General features: G+C 38.0%; 1 protein-coding gene across 2 annotated transcripts in view; it reads right to left on the bottom strand.

The window, feature by feature from the left end:
- The window catches only part of jar (Myosin heavy chain 95F jaguar), a 633,758-nt gene that overhangs the window by 7,878 nt on the left and 606,520 nt on the right, over positions 1 to 19,360 (bottom strand). The window contains exon 26 of one of the 2 annotated variants that reach the window (XM_090379849.1): positions 7,388 to 7,573. In XM_090379849.1, coding sequence (XP_090235975.1) covers positions 7,388 to 7,573 — 186 coding nt within the window. Of the gene's footprint in view, positions 1 to 7,387; positions 7,574 to 19,360 lie in introns of those variants that run through there. The other variant, XM_090379848.1, reaches the window with a different exon arrangement.

The raw sequence follows: 19,360 nt of genomic DNA, 5'->3' as shown, positions 1-19,360 counted from the left end.
GAACGAGTAGAACACCAAGGAACGAAACAATTCACAAACTAGCCTCTAGACATGTTTCAAGGCTATTGGCCTATCATCAGTGGACGGGCAGGTACCCAGGTAATACAACAAGCCATCACAGTTGCGAAGTTATATCCACATTATGAGAGATGCCAAAAGGGTGTGGTGATAATGTATTTGGAAAATTAAATGCACAGGGCATAATCCTTATGGGTTTTGATAATTAACTATATAGTATCGGTGTAAATACACCATAGTTAACCCATATATTGGAACTACGTATGTAGCGTAGAGGGCATCATTTTAATTGTATCTGATAATGTGGTTGCCTTCACAACCAGATAGCTACTATTGCATTACTTCAAATAAATAACGCTTCTCTAGTAGAGAAGACTACTGTTATTTAGTTTCAGCGGTACCACCACCCAGACGATCATTTCGAAGCAGTGCGGCTTCATCATCAATGGGCGGGCAGGTACCCAGGTAATGCAACAAGCCATCACAGTTGCGAAGTTATACCAACATTATGAGATGCCAAAAGGGTGTGGTAATTTTTTATGCAGGGCTATAATTTTTTTGATGATTGCATTAATGCCGAGATTTCAGCCTAGAAAAGTGGAACTGCTTTCGACTTCCTTTTTGAGAGTTGTATAATAAAACTGTTTGCATTGTTCACATTGGACTTGAACTTCTGTAGATTGTAATTTTCAGGAAATATGTATGAAGGAAGGTTGTTCCAGAAAACGGCAGTTGAATGAATAAATGAGGAACATGAAAAGTTGGTTCTGTGGGTTTGAAGTTGGACAGTAAATGGATGTTGGCTGGTGGCGGCACGTGTTTGGACTGTTTTAAAAGAGAAAGCGGGAATTATAGAAGCCAATTCAGAAGAACAGTGCCCATGGAAGTATCTGTAGAAGAGGCATGCAGCAGAAACAGTATGTCTATGAGAAAGCAAGTGGAGAGACTGTTAGAGATGAATCATTAATTAACCTAACTGCCCTCTTCTGAATGGAATCAAGAAGCCTGAGAGAGGTTTTGGGGGCACCATCCCAGATGTGGGAACAATATTCCATGGCAGGACGGATTTGCGATTTATACAGAGTGAGCAGCTGTTTGGAAGAAAAGTAACGCCGAGAACGAAAGAGAAAACCAAGTTTTTAGATGCAGAGGAAGCAATATTTGTAATGTGATTGTGCCAAGAGAGATTAGAAGTCACGGTAATCCCCAAAAGAGATATATCATTTTGCCTAGAAATCAGAGTGTCCTTAAAGATAAGCATAGGAGCAGAAGAATCCTTTTTGCGAGATATAAGACAAGACTGAGTTTTAGAAGGGTTGAAATCAACTAAGTTGTCTTTGCCCCACTGGAGAATTAATTACCTGAAGATCGGCATTTAAGGAATTGGAAGTTGATTTTTGAGAAGCTGATTGAGCAGAGCAAGGTTTCTCAAAATGGAAAGTGGAATGCAATGTGCTATCATTGGCAAAACTATCGATAGGATTTACAGTCAATGGAAGAAGGTCATTAATATACAAGAGGAAAAGAGTGGGGGAAAGAACTGAACCTTTGGGGACACTGGCATTAGCGGAGAAGTTAGAAGACAGAGAGCCATCTACCATCACCCTCAGTGAGCGATTAGAGAGAAAACTGGATAACCAATTACTAAAAACAGTTGGCAAACCATAAGATGGAAGCTTGTTTAGAAGACCTTTATGCCAAACACGATCAAAAGCCTTTGAGATGTCAAGAGCAACTACTTGTGTTTCACCAAACTTTTCCATTGAATTAGTCCATAAATGGGTAACATAAGCCAGAATATCACCAGTGGATCGACACTGACGGAATCCATACTGGCGATCGTTGATCAGACAGAAGGTTTCTAGGTAGTTTAAGAGTTGGCGGTTAATTGATTTCTCCATTACTTTAGAAAGAGTAGAAGTAATTGCAATGGGACGATAATTGGATGGGAGGGATTTGTCACCCTTTTTAGGAACTGGCTGGATATGAGCAAATTTCCAAGCAGAAGGAAAAACACCTTTGGAATAAGAAAGTGAAAAAAGGGCGCAAAGAATAGGAGTAAGTTCAGGAGCACGGGTTTTGAGAACAAGTGGAGAAATACCATCGGGACATGGAGCTTTCTTAGCATCAAGATTCATCAAAATTCTTCTGACATCCTTTTGACGGAAGACCACAGGAGGCGTGTTGAATGGATTTGGAATGGAGCGTGTTGGGAATGGTGGGAGGTGTTTTTCCAAGATCATTAATACATTAGCTGGAAGAAAAATGGGATGCTAGCAGGTCATCTTTATCCTTGGCTGAAGTGACAACAGAACCATCTGGTTTGGCCAGAGGTGGGAGCAGAGATGGGCAAAAGTTGCGGCCAATAGCTTTGGCAAGAGACCAGAATGCTCGGCTACCATTAGGGCAAGAAGCAAGTTTTCTACTCTTAGCCTGTTCAAACTCTAGTTTGGACTGATTAATAACTGCTTTACAATTGTTGCGGCTTTGGTGTAGGCAGAAAATGAAACTGAACAATTAGAAACAAGCCAATTACAATATGCAACATTCTTCTCTTGAACAGCCTTAGCACATTTATTGGAAAACCAAGGTTTAGATAAAGGACGAGATTTTAAAGTGGAGTATGGGATAAAGGATTCCATTCCTGCAAGAATAATTTCACTGACACGATCTGAGCAAACGCTGACATCAGAAGTTTTGAAACAGCAATCCGACCAAGGAAAAGGAGAAAAGAATTCTCGCAGGTCATCCCATTTTGCATTCTTTTAATGCCAAACAACACGAGGTTGGGACAGCCATGAGATAAAGGTTCCATTGGAGAAGAGACAATCACCAAGTTGTGATCTGAAGTGCCTAAAGGACCTCTCACTTCGACCATGTACTTAGAAGGGTTGTTTGTGAGAAAAAGATCAAGCGTATTGGCTGTATGATTAGGATTGTCCGGTATTCTTGTAGGTAAATGAACAATCTGTCCTAGGTCATTAGTAATTGCAAAAGCCTCAGCATCTCGACCTGCTGGGTCAGTGTGACTAGAAAACGGAAGCCAGCTGGAGTTGTGAACATTAAAATCACCAAGGAAAATTACCTCACTGTTAGGAAAGTTGGACTGGAGAAAGTCAAGTTGCAAAGAGAGGAAGTCAAAGAGCTCCAAGTGAGTAGTGGAGTTCGGAGAACGGTAGAGACAACAGATGAATTTTTTGACACAATGAGGTAGAGAGATTTTAAGCCAGCGAAGATCAAAGAGAGGAGATTCCAAATTGCCAAGTCTCTGACAGGGAATATCAGAACGGACATATGCACAAGTACCACCTTTGAGGCGAAAGGAATGATACAGCGAATAATTTGGGCATCTGAGATGAGCAGTAGTTGAATCAACCGATAACTGAGATTCTGTCAGAAAAAGTACATGGGGTTTGGCAGACAGCAAGTGGAAATGGACATCGTTGAGATTAGAATTGAGACCATGTATATTTGTGAAATGAATTAGGAAGTGCTTGGGAGGTTTAGATCTTTTCGCAGATAAGCTTGCTGTATTAGTTTGACAATTCATGGTGTATTCAATAGTAAGAAAAAGTGGGTGGGACATGCTGTATGAAGTAATGAAATTTTTGGATATGGCGCAAACGTAAGAATATACCCAGTTCCTTGACATAACGTGGCCTCGACAATGCTCTCCGCATACACACTACTCGGACTCCCTCCAGTCACTATCTGGCAGAGTAGAGGTAGCAAGATTATACACTAGCTGATTCGGAAGCCTCCTAGAGAGTTACCAATAGGTTCGGTCCAGTGTACTAACTAGCGGCTGGCCTGCGAACATTGTTTTAGAGCTGTACCCTCGAAATGTAAGGAATATTGGATCTCGCCACGACGTTCATCATAACCTCAAAAGTCATCAATCATACTGCATGATGGAAGAGAAAGGGAAGAGTTGACCGGAACTGAGCTCTAGAGACTAAACATGGGTTCCACCACTTCAAGCCTCCAATAAGCAAAGTGGTGGTATTTCACCGGTTGATGAGAGTCATCTACCACCTGGTACTGCCTGGTAACATAGAGGCGCGCGGCGTTCCTCCATGTGGTGTGGGCGCCACACCTCGACCCCTGCTTACGTTGGTTTACACCTGGGTGGTCACCCACCATGTACTTGTGCATGGAAGTTATACCCAGGATTACTAACAGTCCCACCATCGTGAAGGTGCAAGCAGAGGATTTGGCTGTCACAGACGGTCCGGACTTCGCCGAAATTGGGTCCACTTGACTTGAGTGTCACCTGAATATCAGTTCCATCAGCGTTTTAGACTGCCAGGTAGCAAGTACAGCTTGTCTGGCATATCTGAGAGAATGTCTGTGACAACCTCAAGGACCTAAGATAGCTTTTTTTGAGGTTGATATGAGTACCTGATATATGAATTATTATAAAGGTTGTAAGTCTTAGAAATAATTTTTTTTAATGTCTTGATATATAACATTTATCCAGTTATAAAAAGCTTTGTCGGGTATTGTATGCTTATAAGCCAACTTATTGCAAAAGTTTAAGATATTAAGATATAAATCTTTGTATATATTACTGAGGTTGGCCTTATGGACAGGTCTGAATTTGAATCCTTTTTCCATGGGAGACTTTTCCATGACAACAAAAATTCGGATTCGCCATGTTAATTTGACAGTTGTATAGTTGTAAATTCGAATGGTGGTATTTCCACTACTTGGAAAGTGATTACACCTTATGACTTCTATTGGAAATGTTCGTGTTGTTTTACTCTAAGTTATTCTTTTCATTTTTAATTTGTTCTATTTTCATTATTAATATTACCAGTAATTACTTATAATCAATCCTACTTTCTCTATTTTAGGAGACAATAGGAGACTACAGAGGGCTCCTACTGTTCTTCTCTTCTGAGCAACTCCACCATCGTTGTCATAGTTCTCCCTCTGTTTACATTCCATTCTTTTTTAATCATGTTTGCATAATTGTATCTTCATTTCTTAATTTCTTAAAGGTATTTAATTTTTCTTCCTTTTCATTAGTCTTTCTACCGATATTTCATATCATATATTTTATACATCTAACACTCAAAATATACACTACAAGCTAGCGGTATTAATTTCCACTTCTACTAACACTTTCACAGCCAAGATCAACCTCTCTATGAGGTTGGGTACTTACACACCTAGTTCGCCTAGTATCCTTTGAACTCTTTCCCTCTCTTTACATCTTTCTACTTTCTGCTCTTCTTTCTTCCATCCATTGAACTATTAGTGCAATACGAGGGTGATTCGGACATTCCAACTTTTCTTATTCTCACTATCTTCGCCTCTATATTTTTAATATCTTTTCCCTCCCTTTCCTTGCATTACTTCCTTTTTCTATGCCGCTTTCTTGTTTTACTTTTAACTTACATACTTTCCTTTTTTTTTTATAACATACTTTTAACTTACATACTTTCAACTTTTAACTTACATACTTTTAACTTACATACTGTCACTCAGGGTAACGCAGAATTTTTTTTTTTTTTTCGGCTGGTGCAGCATAAGCCGCAGGCTTCCTTGCACTGTAAGGCTAATAATAATAATAACGTGGGTTTGCATAGAAACCCAGTGTTTGGTACATGATCAGGTGTAGCCCCCTGATGATATACCTGATCTATGTACCAATTTTTTAATTTTTCAATTTAATCTTTTAATTTTTAATAATTTTTATTTGTATCTTTATTACCTTCCTCTCACTTTCAGTCATTTCCTTTTCAGCTTTTGTACATATGATTTGCCTGTTAATTCAGCATTAATTCAGCCTTAATTCTTCTTGATGTTTTTTTTTTTATTTAGGTTCTTAACATTCTTTCTCTTATTTTCTTCATCTAGGCCTGGCATTTTGTGTTTAATAATTTTCCATCTATATTCTCTTCTATTTCATTTTGTGGAGAAGTAGTGCATGTTCACTTATTTCTTGTTGTGTAATTTCAACTTCGTATTATTACTCATCATCGAGAGAAAAAATGTGTTACCTCACTTTTCGGAAACCCCTCGTATACACGAATAACATTGTTTCTTAAGAAATCAGCACACAGTGGTGCAATGTCAGCTGTAAATTTGTATTCTTCCTGTTGTATCACCATTCACAAATCCTACAATGTTTGTGGTTTACAGGTGTACTTTATCTTTCAGGTATCCCCATGCAAAAAAGGTTTGGGAGCATGATGTCTGGAAACCTGTGGGAGATATTCAAAAGCATCTTCCCCTTCCCTGTGACCTATCCATTGTTCAGGAAATTCACTATTCAGATAGGTACACACATCAGAGTAAAATGTGGAGGTGCACCACTGTATTGAAAGAATGCCAATGTTTCCTGAGAAATTTCTTAGTGTGAGAATTGTATCATTCATTAACAATTCAGGATAACTCTGCCCATTATTCCACATTGATCCCATGCAGGTTAACATCTTTCTGTAGGATAAGGCAAGGATTGTTGCTGACCAAATAAACACAACTGTGATGATTCAAATGACCATTTAATTTGAACATCATTTCATCTGAACACATGCTAAGTGGCACGTGTGGGAGTTTAGTAGCACCACAATTTGATTCCTGTGATTCGAGCCCATGTGATTGATAAATATTGATTGTATTTTTTGTCAAAATGATTAGCTGTAAACTCCTCTGACTTATGTGGCCATGCCATGACAGATGGAATATCACCAGTTTCACTGTTCTTTTAACAGTACCATTCACAAAACTGCACTCATCTTCCTGAATCACATGCAACAGATGCATGAAAGGCTTGAATTTATGTTTTTTAAGATTCTCATAAATTCAAATGACTCAAATGTACTCTTGGGAACGCTGTCTCATTGGCTTCTTTGGTGACTGGCATACACACTTGATGTTCTTTATTGCCCATACCTTTATATATTAATGCTGTGAACAGTTATATGCTTTCTTCAATCTTATCATGCAGTCAAGTTATTGTTAGGTGAATTAGTATCTTTATCCCTTTTTACTGTTCCCATACATGCAAAACTTCTTTAATGTTGTCATACTTTCAGTAAAATTTCAGATTGTACTTCCTTTCTTCAAATGTTAGTTGATTATTTTCCATATTCAGTGGGTCACCAGTAAATCTGTAACATAATGAAAACTTATCTAAAGCCTGATTGTTTATTTTAGTTTTAAAACAAACAATCTTTTTAATCATATTGGCCATGCTGCTATAAAACACGACTATTTAATGTGTTTACATACAATTCCAACTTAATCCTTATAATTGCATATGTACTATTTTAACTGATCTTTTATTCACATCAGCGAAAGCTGAACCCATAATAATTATAATGAAACTACAAAAAGAATATAGAGTAAATGTTTATACCTGCCACAAGAAGAATTGGTGGCTTGTCAGGATGAATTTCCATCTGCCGAGCAATCCACTGTCCATCAAAATGAGCGTACCACCAACCTCGTTGGGTACAAGTTGGACGGAGAAATGGAATACGAAAATATCTTTGGCTATTAGTAGGACTAGCCAAGGAAGGCTGTATATGAGCTGACCTCTGAACTATAAAAATCGTATAAACTCAATTAGAGAATTAATATAACTACTGTAAACTCATTGTAAAGCAGCTTATATAAACAGAAATATTCTGTTTAAATGATATATGAGGTGTAACCAAAATGTTCAGGGACTGAACTAATATTTGGGAAAAAATTAACCTTACTAGCTATTCAGATGGATCTCCTACACAGCAGCCTTTGATGCTGTATACACCAATAATGCTTCCCCAATTTCTGGAAGCATTTCAAATAGGCTTCTTTTGGAATTGCTAATAGTTCCTGTGTTGCATTCTGAATAATTTGCTCAGTTGTAAACTTTTGGAAACAAAAAAAAAAAAAACACACACACAGGGAGCTAAATCTGGTGAGTATGGTGGATGGAAGGAAGCCACATGGCGATGGAGTGCTTTGCAAGAAATACTTGAATAGAAAAGCCCAGAGTGCACAGGAGCATTGTCATATATAATCCAAAAATATGAGTGTGTATTTTTTATTTATTTATTTTTTTTAATCTAGGATTATTCCTAGAAATTTAATGATTGATGTGATTGGAATTACTTGATGATGTAGCTTTAGCTATGGATTTGGGTGCAGGCTATGTTTCTGATAGAAAGGTATATTCTTTTGTGTAGAAAGTCAAAACCCATTGTTTTTAGTCCATGTGCTAGTTTTGTTGATAGCCCCTTCCAGCTGCTTTTCAATTTCTTGCATGTTTTGGGAATGGTAGGAGATGCTGAAATAATTAATGTATAGGGTATTGCCTATTTGGTATTTGCTCTGTTAGTGATTTTATATTTATGGCAAACAGGGTTGCACTAAGAACAGATCCCTGGAGGAATAGCTTGGATCTTTGGAATTTTGAAACACTGGGGCACCTACCATTGTATATGTGGAGCTTCTTACAGCTTTGGTTTCTTACAACTTCTGTGTAACACTATGCAATATCACTTGCTGTCTCTCTACCAAAACAAGCCATGATTAAGCATGCTTTCCTTATGAGGGCATTTTGTATGTTATTTTCCATTTATACTATTGGTACAAATGGAAAATAATTTGTACCATCTACCTGTTGATTGATGCTTTCGGAAACCCACAGAACTGGACACATGGCATTTTGAGATATCGCATACCACATTAATCTTGCATTAATAATTTTTTCCATAATTTTTCTCAGGGAAAATTATGGCAAAACACCTAGTTAGGGTGAAGGGGCAATAGTTGGGTTTGTTGGATCTTTACTGGCTTTTGGGATTATTGTGTGATGCTATTTATCCAGAAAATCATTTTATACACTATCACTAGAAAAATATATTAAAAATCACTAGAATTTTTATTATTGTATAACATAATAAAGATTCTAGTGATTTTTCCATAACTGTTAAACAGACTCTTCTGGAATGAGAAGTTATTGAAACACTACATGTGTCCTTTGCCTGCTGGAGTGCCTAGTAGCTTCCTCTCGAAAAGATGGGGCACTGGTGGTTGAATTCCTCTTCTGTTCTTTTTAAGTATTTTCATTTATTCTTCATTTTAAATTTACTCTCTCTAAATATTATTTCTATTTGTGACAGCTTTTGCCAAAGAGATATATTGTCTCACTGGTGTTCTGGAGTTTTCACTTCTGGAAATCCTAAACCCGCAAAGAAACTGTTTCATCGGTTTTTGGCTTTTCTCTTCTTTTTCTGTTATTTATTTTTTTTTGCATCCATGGATTCAGCTGTCTGCAGAATTTTGCCAGACACTGTTACTCCTTTTATCCCTAGGAGTGAGAGCTTTTCCAGCAGTACTGCTCCTGTTTCTCTGGCCCCGCCATGGGAAGCAGTAGCAGTGCTGCTTGGTGGCCAGCCAAGCATAAGTCAGTAAAGTAATAGTGGTCAGTAAAAGTAATTCAGATTAAAGAAAAAAGGTGCTTTCCTTTATTGAGCTCTTAAGAACATTTAAGAAAATAGAGCTACTTAAAAGAAAGTTGCAGTGATTGCTTGGTCATAGAAATGCTTGGCATCTAGGGCTAGCCACTGTTATTCATAGTAGGATCCAAAGTACACTACTCAAATAGTAGTTGATACTACTCAAATGTTGTTTGGGTAGTACCAAACTCAAAAGTAGTTGCGAATGAAAAAGACTTAGGGAGTAATTTTACAGCCTGATAAAAGCTCTTTGAGCAGCTCAGATAGGGTGCTATGATATTTCCAGAGGGATCTGTTATTGATATGTTGGAACTCTCCCAACCAGAAGAGAAAGGGAGGTGATTATTCCACTATATATGGCAATGGTTAGCTTGCATCTTGAATATTGCATATAGGTTTAGAATTGCATATAGATATATTGTTGAAAACAGTGTATCAAAGAGCAGCTGATTAGGAACAAAAGGGTATGCTTAGCAAGAAAGACTTGGGTGCTGTAAACTGCATGAAGTGTTGAATGTTTTAAAGTGGCTAAGTAAACTAAATGTTAATGGTCTCCTTACTCTTTCTTGGATGACACTCATCAAGGGGATACTGATTTAAACTGGAAAAGGGTGGCTGCAGTAGAAATTTGCCTTTAGCAAGAGAGTAATTGATTGTTGGAATAAACTAATAATATAATATATTTGGCACCTCCATAGCCAGGTAGGCAGGAGCAGCAGTGCGTAGCACACGGGGAATGATCACGGGAAAGGTCAGGGAATGACCACCGCATTATCCCCGGAGCAATATGGCCTTAGTTGCTAATGCTCCAAATGACAAACAAACAAACAAGCAATAATATATTTAAAGAGGGATTAGATACATTTTTTAAAATTTAGGAAACTTGAAGTCTGTTGATGAGGCTATCTGGACATGCAAATTTTTGGGAGCTGCTAAGTGGAACTTACTTTATTGCTTAAAAATTGTTTTTTTTTAATTTTGATTTAAAATTAGTAATATAGTGTATGTAGTTCTTATAATTTCTTGAGAAACCACAGTTGACTTCTGCTGCCATTCTATTATATCAATAAGAACAATTTTGAATTTTAATCCTGAATTTTGCCACCACTGTTATAGGCACTGGTGAGCTGTGAATATTTTAACAATGGGCTCGCACTTCTCCAACTTTCTACTGAGTAAATTTGATTGGTTACGGAACTGACGTCATCCACGGATTCCACCAGAGGCGCTTCCCACACTCGCATTACTAGTAGTGTGGTCAGAGTGCACAACGCATTTTTTGTGACTGGTATGATACCTCAAGTCAGGGGTGGATTCAGGTGGGGCCAGATGGGGCTTATTACCCCCTTAACCATGCATATAAGTGAACATGTAACACGCTCATAGGTCTATATAAAAAAAAAAAAAAAAAAAAAACTTAAAAACCCGGTCATCATGTCTCCCCCTTACGATGATAACTGGATACGATAGTGTTTGGAGTTCTAACTTTTTAGAATTCTTGAATAGTATGATGTCACAATCATGCTTCCCAAAGTTACTAATGCAGTAAGTATCACTGCTACAATACAAATAGTTGTCAACAATCTTTTTTTTCGTTACATTCCATTGTCAGGTGCCCCTAACAGCTGCGTATGCCATTTCAACTGCAAGATCGGTACTTCAATCGACGCTGTTTTCAAGAGACATTTAGATAACGTTGCAATCGCAAGTATACATCTCTTACTTTAGTTATCATAAATCCATTCTATCTTGTCTTCCAGAAATTATGAAAATTTGTGAATGATCAATAAAATATTTACAATAAAAAAAGCTTTTATTTCATAATCAATATATACAAATCAAAATACCTAAAAGAAACGGGAAGGATGTTTCACACAAACCATCTACCGGGCATGCTCGGCACAAGCACAACTTTTTTATTCGATTTATTTTTAACAACTTTTTTAGGGAAATATAATGGATACATTTTTTTCATGGTAAAATTTTAATATTGTGAATAAAAAATAACATGAAAATTTCCCATATAACAAATAACATAAAAGCTATCACAAAACATTCCACAATATAAAAACAAATTATTTATTCATTCATTCACTCAATATTATTCATTAAGCTGAAAGCTCGCTCAGCTTCAGCATTGGTAATCACAATGGTTTCAAAGATATTCCTGGCTTTCTTAATTGAAAAGGGAATTTCACTCGATTTTAAAGATAAACTGTCTTTGACAAAATCTCTAAAATCATTAATTTTTATATCATTTTATCAGAAAACTTAAATTTCTTATTTGGTTTTCACTGTCTTGCCACTGAGACGAAAGTTCTTTCATATTCCACGATTTTGGGCAGCATATGTTTAAAATTTCTTTCAATGGTATTCTTATTTTCTTTAAATTTAATTTAAAATTACTCTATTGCATTAATAACTTATCTTTTAAGGATGAAACAATGCATTTAATAACTTGTAACGAGGTAATTTTTTTACTTTTGATTTTGATTCCTTCAAATTCTTTCCACTTCAATATGCTCTCAATTTTAGCTTCATAATTTTCTTCAGAATTTTTCAAATTAGCAATAGCATTGATGGTTCATATAAATAATTTATCTGCTTTTACCATAGTGATTCTGTAAAGCTTCTGAAAGGTAAGAGAGTTCCTGCAGAATGTCGATCATTAGTGCTAAATGGTTAAGAAATTCCAGATTTAAAAGTTGATTTAATAATTCGGAATATTTAACTTCTGATTCAAAATGTTTGCACATAGCGAGATAATTCCTCCAGCCAGTAATTGCTGTCCGCAAGCTACAAGCTCATTGTAGCCCAAACACACGACCGATCTTTATAGTTTCCACATCAAGGTCTTTAGCAATCATCCTTAATTTGCTCTAGTTTTTTGGAGATTGGTGATACAGTTTTTTTTTAATTATTGCCTGTATGCCATTATATTTTAGAACATTTTCTACACAGTGAAAGCCTCAACGAAGTTTCAGAATCTGCCAACATATCATCTTCGTAAAGTTTATATAATATCTTAGTTACTTAAATCCCCTCCCCTTTACGTTGCTACTTGTGTTGTGGCAACATAGGAAAACTCACTAGTTCTTTGAATATTGTGCAAAATGTCGGAATCACGTGGATATTCAGCTACTGTGACCAAGTAAACATAGATGGAAGAAATTTACTGGAAGGCGTGGACACGCACTTCTCAGAAAAACATGTGCCTGTTTGTTGGAGTAACGGGGAACCACAACACAAGTTGACCAGATGCTATTATCTCTGACTGGCTATGGAAAGCACACTGACAAGCACGACTTCTCAGTATGTGACTACATAGGTTTTACAGACACCACTAACATATGAAAAAGGTAATTCGTTTCACCCTTAATTTGTGCTTTCTAATTACCTAAACTGCCTAAAGGCCAGAGGTGAGAACAATGCATACAAAGTTGTCTCTCCTAATCTGTTCGTTACATGTAAATTTTCTTCGTTCAATGGAAACCATTTTAAATGTAATTACCAAGGGGAATTCAAAAACTTTCGCTATAAAGAAGATGGTTAAACAGGGGTCCGGCTGTAATTAAATCAAAAATGAAGCAATTTTAAAATACCTTACTGATCGACTGCGGCATTAAAATGCTGGAGATGCCGCCCCCCCAGGACAGGAGAGGGGAAGAGCGGGCTATGCCCGTTAGTTAAGATGCATATTAGATCTAAGGCAGTGCATCCAGTTGATATGGTTGGCCAGTGCAATGTTGAGTCAGTGTGGTGTGACAAAAGCACTGGAAAAACAAAAACGTGCAGGAGTATGATACAGCCCTAATTATTCTGATAAGTATAACAAAAAACAAAAAATGGAGTGGGCCAGTATCTCAGAATGTCTTATAACGAGAGATTTTAACTTTCCAGATATTGGCTGGAATTTGTGGATTGGTCACTTTCACACCAACAAGACTTTTGTGGATTTATCGGATGACAGTTTTCTACAATGGCAAGTCAGAGAAGAAACAAGAAGAAGCAATAATCTTGATAAAAGACCCTCTTGGTGGCAGTGATCACAGTATGCTGACGTGGGATTTACTTAAAGACATAACTACTGTTAAGGGAAGGGGTTTGCTTTTGTAAGGGTGACTATAATGGCTTCAGACAGTTTATAAATTCTATACAGCGGGACCATCTGATGATGTTACCGACAAAAAATTCTCAATGGGAAGCATTCAGGAAAGTAATTTTAGAAGCTATTATGCTTTTCATATCGGTGACCGCTAGGTGGTGATGAACAGTGAGTTACTGAATTCTGTGCTACGCTAAAATATTCAAATATCAAAGTAAACCTGAAAGGATTATACACGAATTACATACTGACAGAGAGCTTATGATGACCGGAATCTGAATATAGAGTCTGCTAAAGGAATCCTGGACAAGTAATATATTTATTCTTAATTTTCAGGCATGCATACTTTGGTTTTTTGTTGTAATGAACAGTCAGTCTATAGTTGACTCAGCAGCGGAATGCAGCAATAGTCGCTTAAGACAATACAGTGCTTAACAAGGTCAAGGACAACGTCACGTGGCAACAAAGTTAGGGATTATATCCTCCCCACCCCAACTGTACTTTTCTTCTATTATGCTCACAGGCAGGAAGCTGCTTTGCTGTGAGATATTTTAGGAATTTTGTGGTCTTTTGTGTGCTTTAACTGGATAAACTTTCTAGCTGGAGGATATCTGAAAAGGACATAACTAAACTGTATATAGTTTGTGTGTTTTCTTTAAACCGCTTAAACCTACACATGGAAGACAAACAACTTCCTAATACTAAGGAGTTTCCTCCATCACGATCTATTGCTGAAAGTTTTGGGTTATTAAATCCACAAGCTGCCCTTGAGAGATCGGATGATTCTGAGTTTTCACAAGATGAAACTTTTCGTCAGAAACCTCTTTCCACCGAACAGATGAAATTGGATGGCTCATTGCAGGACTCTGCAATGCAAATAACACTGTCTAAAAATATACAGTCAGTGTTGGATAGTGATATCTCAAGGGGAGAGCAAACGAATGACAAGTTGTACACAGTCTCCGAAGGTGAATTGAACTTACAAACAAAGCTAAATGAGTTGGATGCACCTATTATTTTGGGAACCATATCTAAACTGCATAATGATTTTTCTGAGGTTTCTCTCCCAAGATATGCAGCATCAGCCAAAAAAAATAAAAATAAAATAACAAATAAATAAAAAATAACCACTTCCACTTCACCCCTCTGCTCGGTCGAAATACCTGTCCAGCTGAGCCTTAAACTTATTTAGGCTATCAACTTCCATGACAAGAGATGGAAGTCTGTTCCACCAACCCAACCAACCACCCGCTGGCTAAAGGCAAATTTCTGCACGTCTATCCTACATCTGTCCTTCCTCAATTTGAATTTATGCCCTCTCAGGTGATTATTCTGAGCAAGAGGAAGAATCCCATCAGCATTGAGCATGCTCAAACCATTCAAGGCTTTATACACCTCTATCAGATCACCTCGCTGGTGCCTAGTCTCCAGACACTGTAATTTGCAAAACTTAAGCCTTTCTTCGTAAGAGCACTCCTTTGTTCCATTCACTAATCTTGTTGCCCTTCTCTGTACTCGTTCCAGCAGCTCTACATCCTTCTTGAAATGAGGCCTCCAGGCCTGTATACAGTACTCTAGGTGTGGCCTGACCATTGCCTTATACAAGGGAATAATCACCTCCTTATCCCTGCTAGAAAAATTCCTATATATCATTGACAATACACCATGAGCTACTCTTGCAGCCCGTCTGCACTGCTCAGAGAACTTCATATCTGCCTGCACAACCACCCCCAGGTCCCTTTCATTCTCTACCACTGTCAGTGTAGTACCACAGAGTTGATACATTGCTCTGGGGTTGCTGTTTCCCACATGTAGTACTTTACATTTGTCAATGTTAAACTTCATTTGCCACCTCTCAGCCCATCTGCTCAACCTTTCCAGATCCTGTTGCAGCAGCATAGTGTCAGTAGTGTCCTTGACAACCCTGCCAACCTTCGTATCGTCTGCAAACTTGGACATTAAGCTTGATATACCATCATCAATGTCATTTATAAATACAGAAAACAATAATGGACCCAATACTAAACCCTGAGGGTCTCCACTAATAACATTATTCCACGATGAGCAGTGTCCACTGATTACCACTCTCTGTCTTTTCCCCCTCAACCACCCCTTTATCCATAGCAGCAATTTGCCTCCAATGCCACACTGCTCCAATTTGTGCAGCAATCTTCCATGTGCAACAGTATCAAAAGCCTTTCTAAGATCCAAGTATATAATATCAAAGTTATTCCCTACATCCAGTTCTTTTGTGACTGCATCATAGCATCCAATCAAATTGGTCAGGCAAGACTTACCCTTAACAAAACCATGCTGTGTCCGAGCTATAACTGACGTCTTCTCTAGATGATCCTGCAGTGCTTCTTTAACCAGTGCCTCCATTAATTTTCCGGGAACAGAAGTTAAACTCACACGTCTATAATTACTTGTGTCAGCCTTTGATCCTCCTTTGTGAATTTCGGTCACATTTGCACATCTCCAGTCCATGGGTATCTCCCCTGAGTCCAAGGAAGCTCTCATAATTATGGCTAAGGGTTTGCTTACTTCCTTTGCTGTCCTTTAATATAACTGGATAGATCCCATCTACCCCAGGTGCCTTTCTTGTGTTTATCTTCAACAATTTCTCCTCCATTTTACTCTCAGTTATTACAAGATTCTCTAGCTTACTGCCAGAGTTGAATACACCTCTGGCATTCCCCTCGCTGAATAACTTCTCATGTGTGAATGTCGATGCAAAATATTCATTTAGTTTGTTAGCTACCCGAGCAGGATCATCAACAGTTGACCCATCGATATCAAGTGGACCAATCTGATTCATCCCTTTTCTTCTAGAGTTTACATAAGTAAAGAACTCTGCTGTTTTTCTTTGCATCCTTTGCCAAGGATGTCTCGTAATCCCCTTCGCCTGCCTAACCTCCTTTGTAACTTGGTTACAGATCAACTTGTATCTTCCATAGGCTCTGTGTCACGTGTTAATTTGTATGTATCCCATGCATTTTTCTTCTCTGCCATATGTCTCATTAGTTCATCTGACATCCATTTAGGCCTAAATCTTGAACAATAATTCTTAGTTAGTATGTAAAGCCTAGTAGCTTCCAAGATAATTCTTTGAATGCTTCCCATTTTGAATTTGCTGTTGGTAGCATCATCAGTTGGTCCCACTCTATAGAATTTAAATACTGTCTCAGTCCATCGTAGTCGCCTTTACGAAAGCAATAACCCTTCCCTTTACCCCTAATGGTAGTTACCTCTTTGAGTAAATCCCACTTCAGCACACTGTGATCACTGCCACCTAGGGGTTCATTTATCTGCAGATTCTTAATGCATGAAGAATCGCTACTGATAATCAAATCAAGAGTATTACTCCCTCTAGTTGCCTCCCGAACATGCTGATGTAGAAAACAATCATCCAATAAATCCACAAAGCCTTGCTAGTGTGTGAGTGACCAGCTCCCAAATTCCAGTCAATATCGGGGAAATTAAAACCCCCCATTATAAGACTCTCTGATTTACTGGCCCACTATATTTCCCTGTACAGTTTCTTATTATACTCATCAGAGTCATTAGGCCTATAGCACACTCCTACTCTCAATTTTGATCTCCCAATGCTTATGTCACACCAAACTGACTCGACACTGCACTGTCCAGCGATGTCGACTGGCTTCACTTCCTTGGATTTTATGTATTTCTTAACTAATAGCATAACCCCTCCTCCCTTCCTATCCTGTATTCTTTCTGTAGACGTTGTACAAGAGGAATGTAAACAGGAAATTGCTCTCAGATTTACTACCCGTGCAAGACTGTCGTCACTTATGAATTGGGTAATAAGTTTCTCCCCAAGAATGTACAAACGCTTTCTTTTACAAGAAAGGATTTTCTTATCTTGGAATTCTCACAAATTTCATCGATTTACAATTGTAACAAAGTGTTACCTCACTTAGGATATTGGCACACTACACTGTTTTGTTCCCATGAATCCCCCTTGTGTGGTCACTGTGCCTGCAATGGTCATGTTTTCTCTGAGTGCCCTCATAAGGAAGAGGTGGCTTGCTGCATAAACTGCAAGCAACGTAAATGGGAATACAGCCATTCTGTAAAGGACAGTGAATGTCCTGAGTATAAAAGAGCATTAGAAGACGCAAGAATAAGAGTCGCTTATGAGTAATTTGACTCATCACTGTTCACATAATGTAAACAATACTACATGTCTTATCGGTTCTATGCCAGTTTCGTCTGTGAGTGAGACAGGCTGTCTAAAAATTATGCAGATAAAAGGGCAGTGATCTCAGGCAGTAGCTGACAAGATTAGGCTTTCTGCCAATACAAATTTTATTGTGTACAGGAGCTATACAGGAGCCTTATTTTGCACACGTCCTGCCTGGACCACAGTCTAAAATCCTGGGTTACCGGTTAAAAATGAGAAAAATACAACCTGTTGACCAGAATCCTAAATCTAGTATATTAATTCTTAATGACTCTTTAGACGTCACGGTTCTTCATGGAATTTGCACTCAGTTCTCTATCTGCATTCTTGTCACACACTCAATGAATTTTTTCTTAATTTCTCTCTAATGCCTTTCATCGGAGGACTTTAATCATCCTCTTGCTTACCTTGAGACTGTGATAAATTCTTTGGGACCGAATAGTAATATATTGATCTCATCAGACGTCAACGCAAAATCAAACTTTTGGCACAGCTCTTCTACAGATGCATGTGGCCTTCTCTTGGTGGATTTCATAATTAATCGTTTTACAATTCACAACAAGCCTAATCACCTCATACTTTTTCCAGTTATGCAGGAGAATCTAATATAGATATAACGATGACAAACTCACTTCGATTTGTGGCTTACTGACTGGACTATGTGTTTACGGACTGGTGCACCAGTGACCATAGAATCATTTATTATGTGCTTTCCCCTGATTCTGCCGTTCCATCTTCATACATTTTCTCACAGCCAGAATGAATAAGATTTTCTATCAGAAATATTGACTGGAATGCTTTTGACTCTTCTATTCTTCTGGACCTTGACGAACAGAAACTCGCTTCTTTTGAAACCTCACCTATTTCTCATTAAGTGAACTATATTCAAAATGCTATAATAAAAGTGTCATATAAGTCTTATATGAAAAAGAGAGTTAATCAGAAGATGTGTTCATGGTGGACGCAGGAGTTATTCCAGTTAAGAAGGCAAGTTCATCGAGCCCATAGGTATTACCAAAGGCATAGAGACTGGCCCCAAGCCGACGTTAATTGTTTTTACCAGCAGTATTCTTCATTGAGGAAAAGCTACGTGAAGGCCACTGCCTCTCAAAAGCGTGAAACGTGGATGAATTTCATTCACCTCTGTAAATGGGGTCTTCTATACAAGACTGTTAGAGGAAAGACCTTTGATTCTAACATATTTGGCTCAATTTTGGCAGACTCCGTGGAAACACCGAACTGGCATGATTCTGCAAATGCACTCTTAGATGCTCTTTTTCCAATGGATGATCCTACCTTAGACTTAGCTGTTCATTCTAAAATCTGATCAGACAATGCATCTTATGTGCCCTTAACAACCACTGAACATTTTACGTTGGATGAACTGCAGGCTGTCTTGCATAAAGTTAATGTTCAGAAGTGCCTGGGACTAGAGCTTGTAGAAAACATTTTTATTATCAGAGTGGTGAAATTAAAACCTTATGTTGTTCTAAACTTATTCAACAGATGCCTTCAGGAAGAAACTTTTCTGGAAATTTGGAAGGTCGCTCTAGTTAAGTTGATCAGAAAGCCGAA

This window comes from Mastigoproctus giganteus, chromosome 8 (genome assembly GCF_048544385.1).
Source record: "Mastigoproctus giganteus isolate SK-2022 chromosome 8, ASM4854438v1, whole genome shotgun sequence".
NCBI classification, from domain to species: domain Eukaryota; kingdom Metazoa; phylum Arthropoda; class Arachnida; order Uropygi; family Thelyphonidae; genus Mastigoproctus; species Mastigoproctus giganteus.
This window is presented reverse-complemented; position numbering and strand designations above follow the sequence as displayed.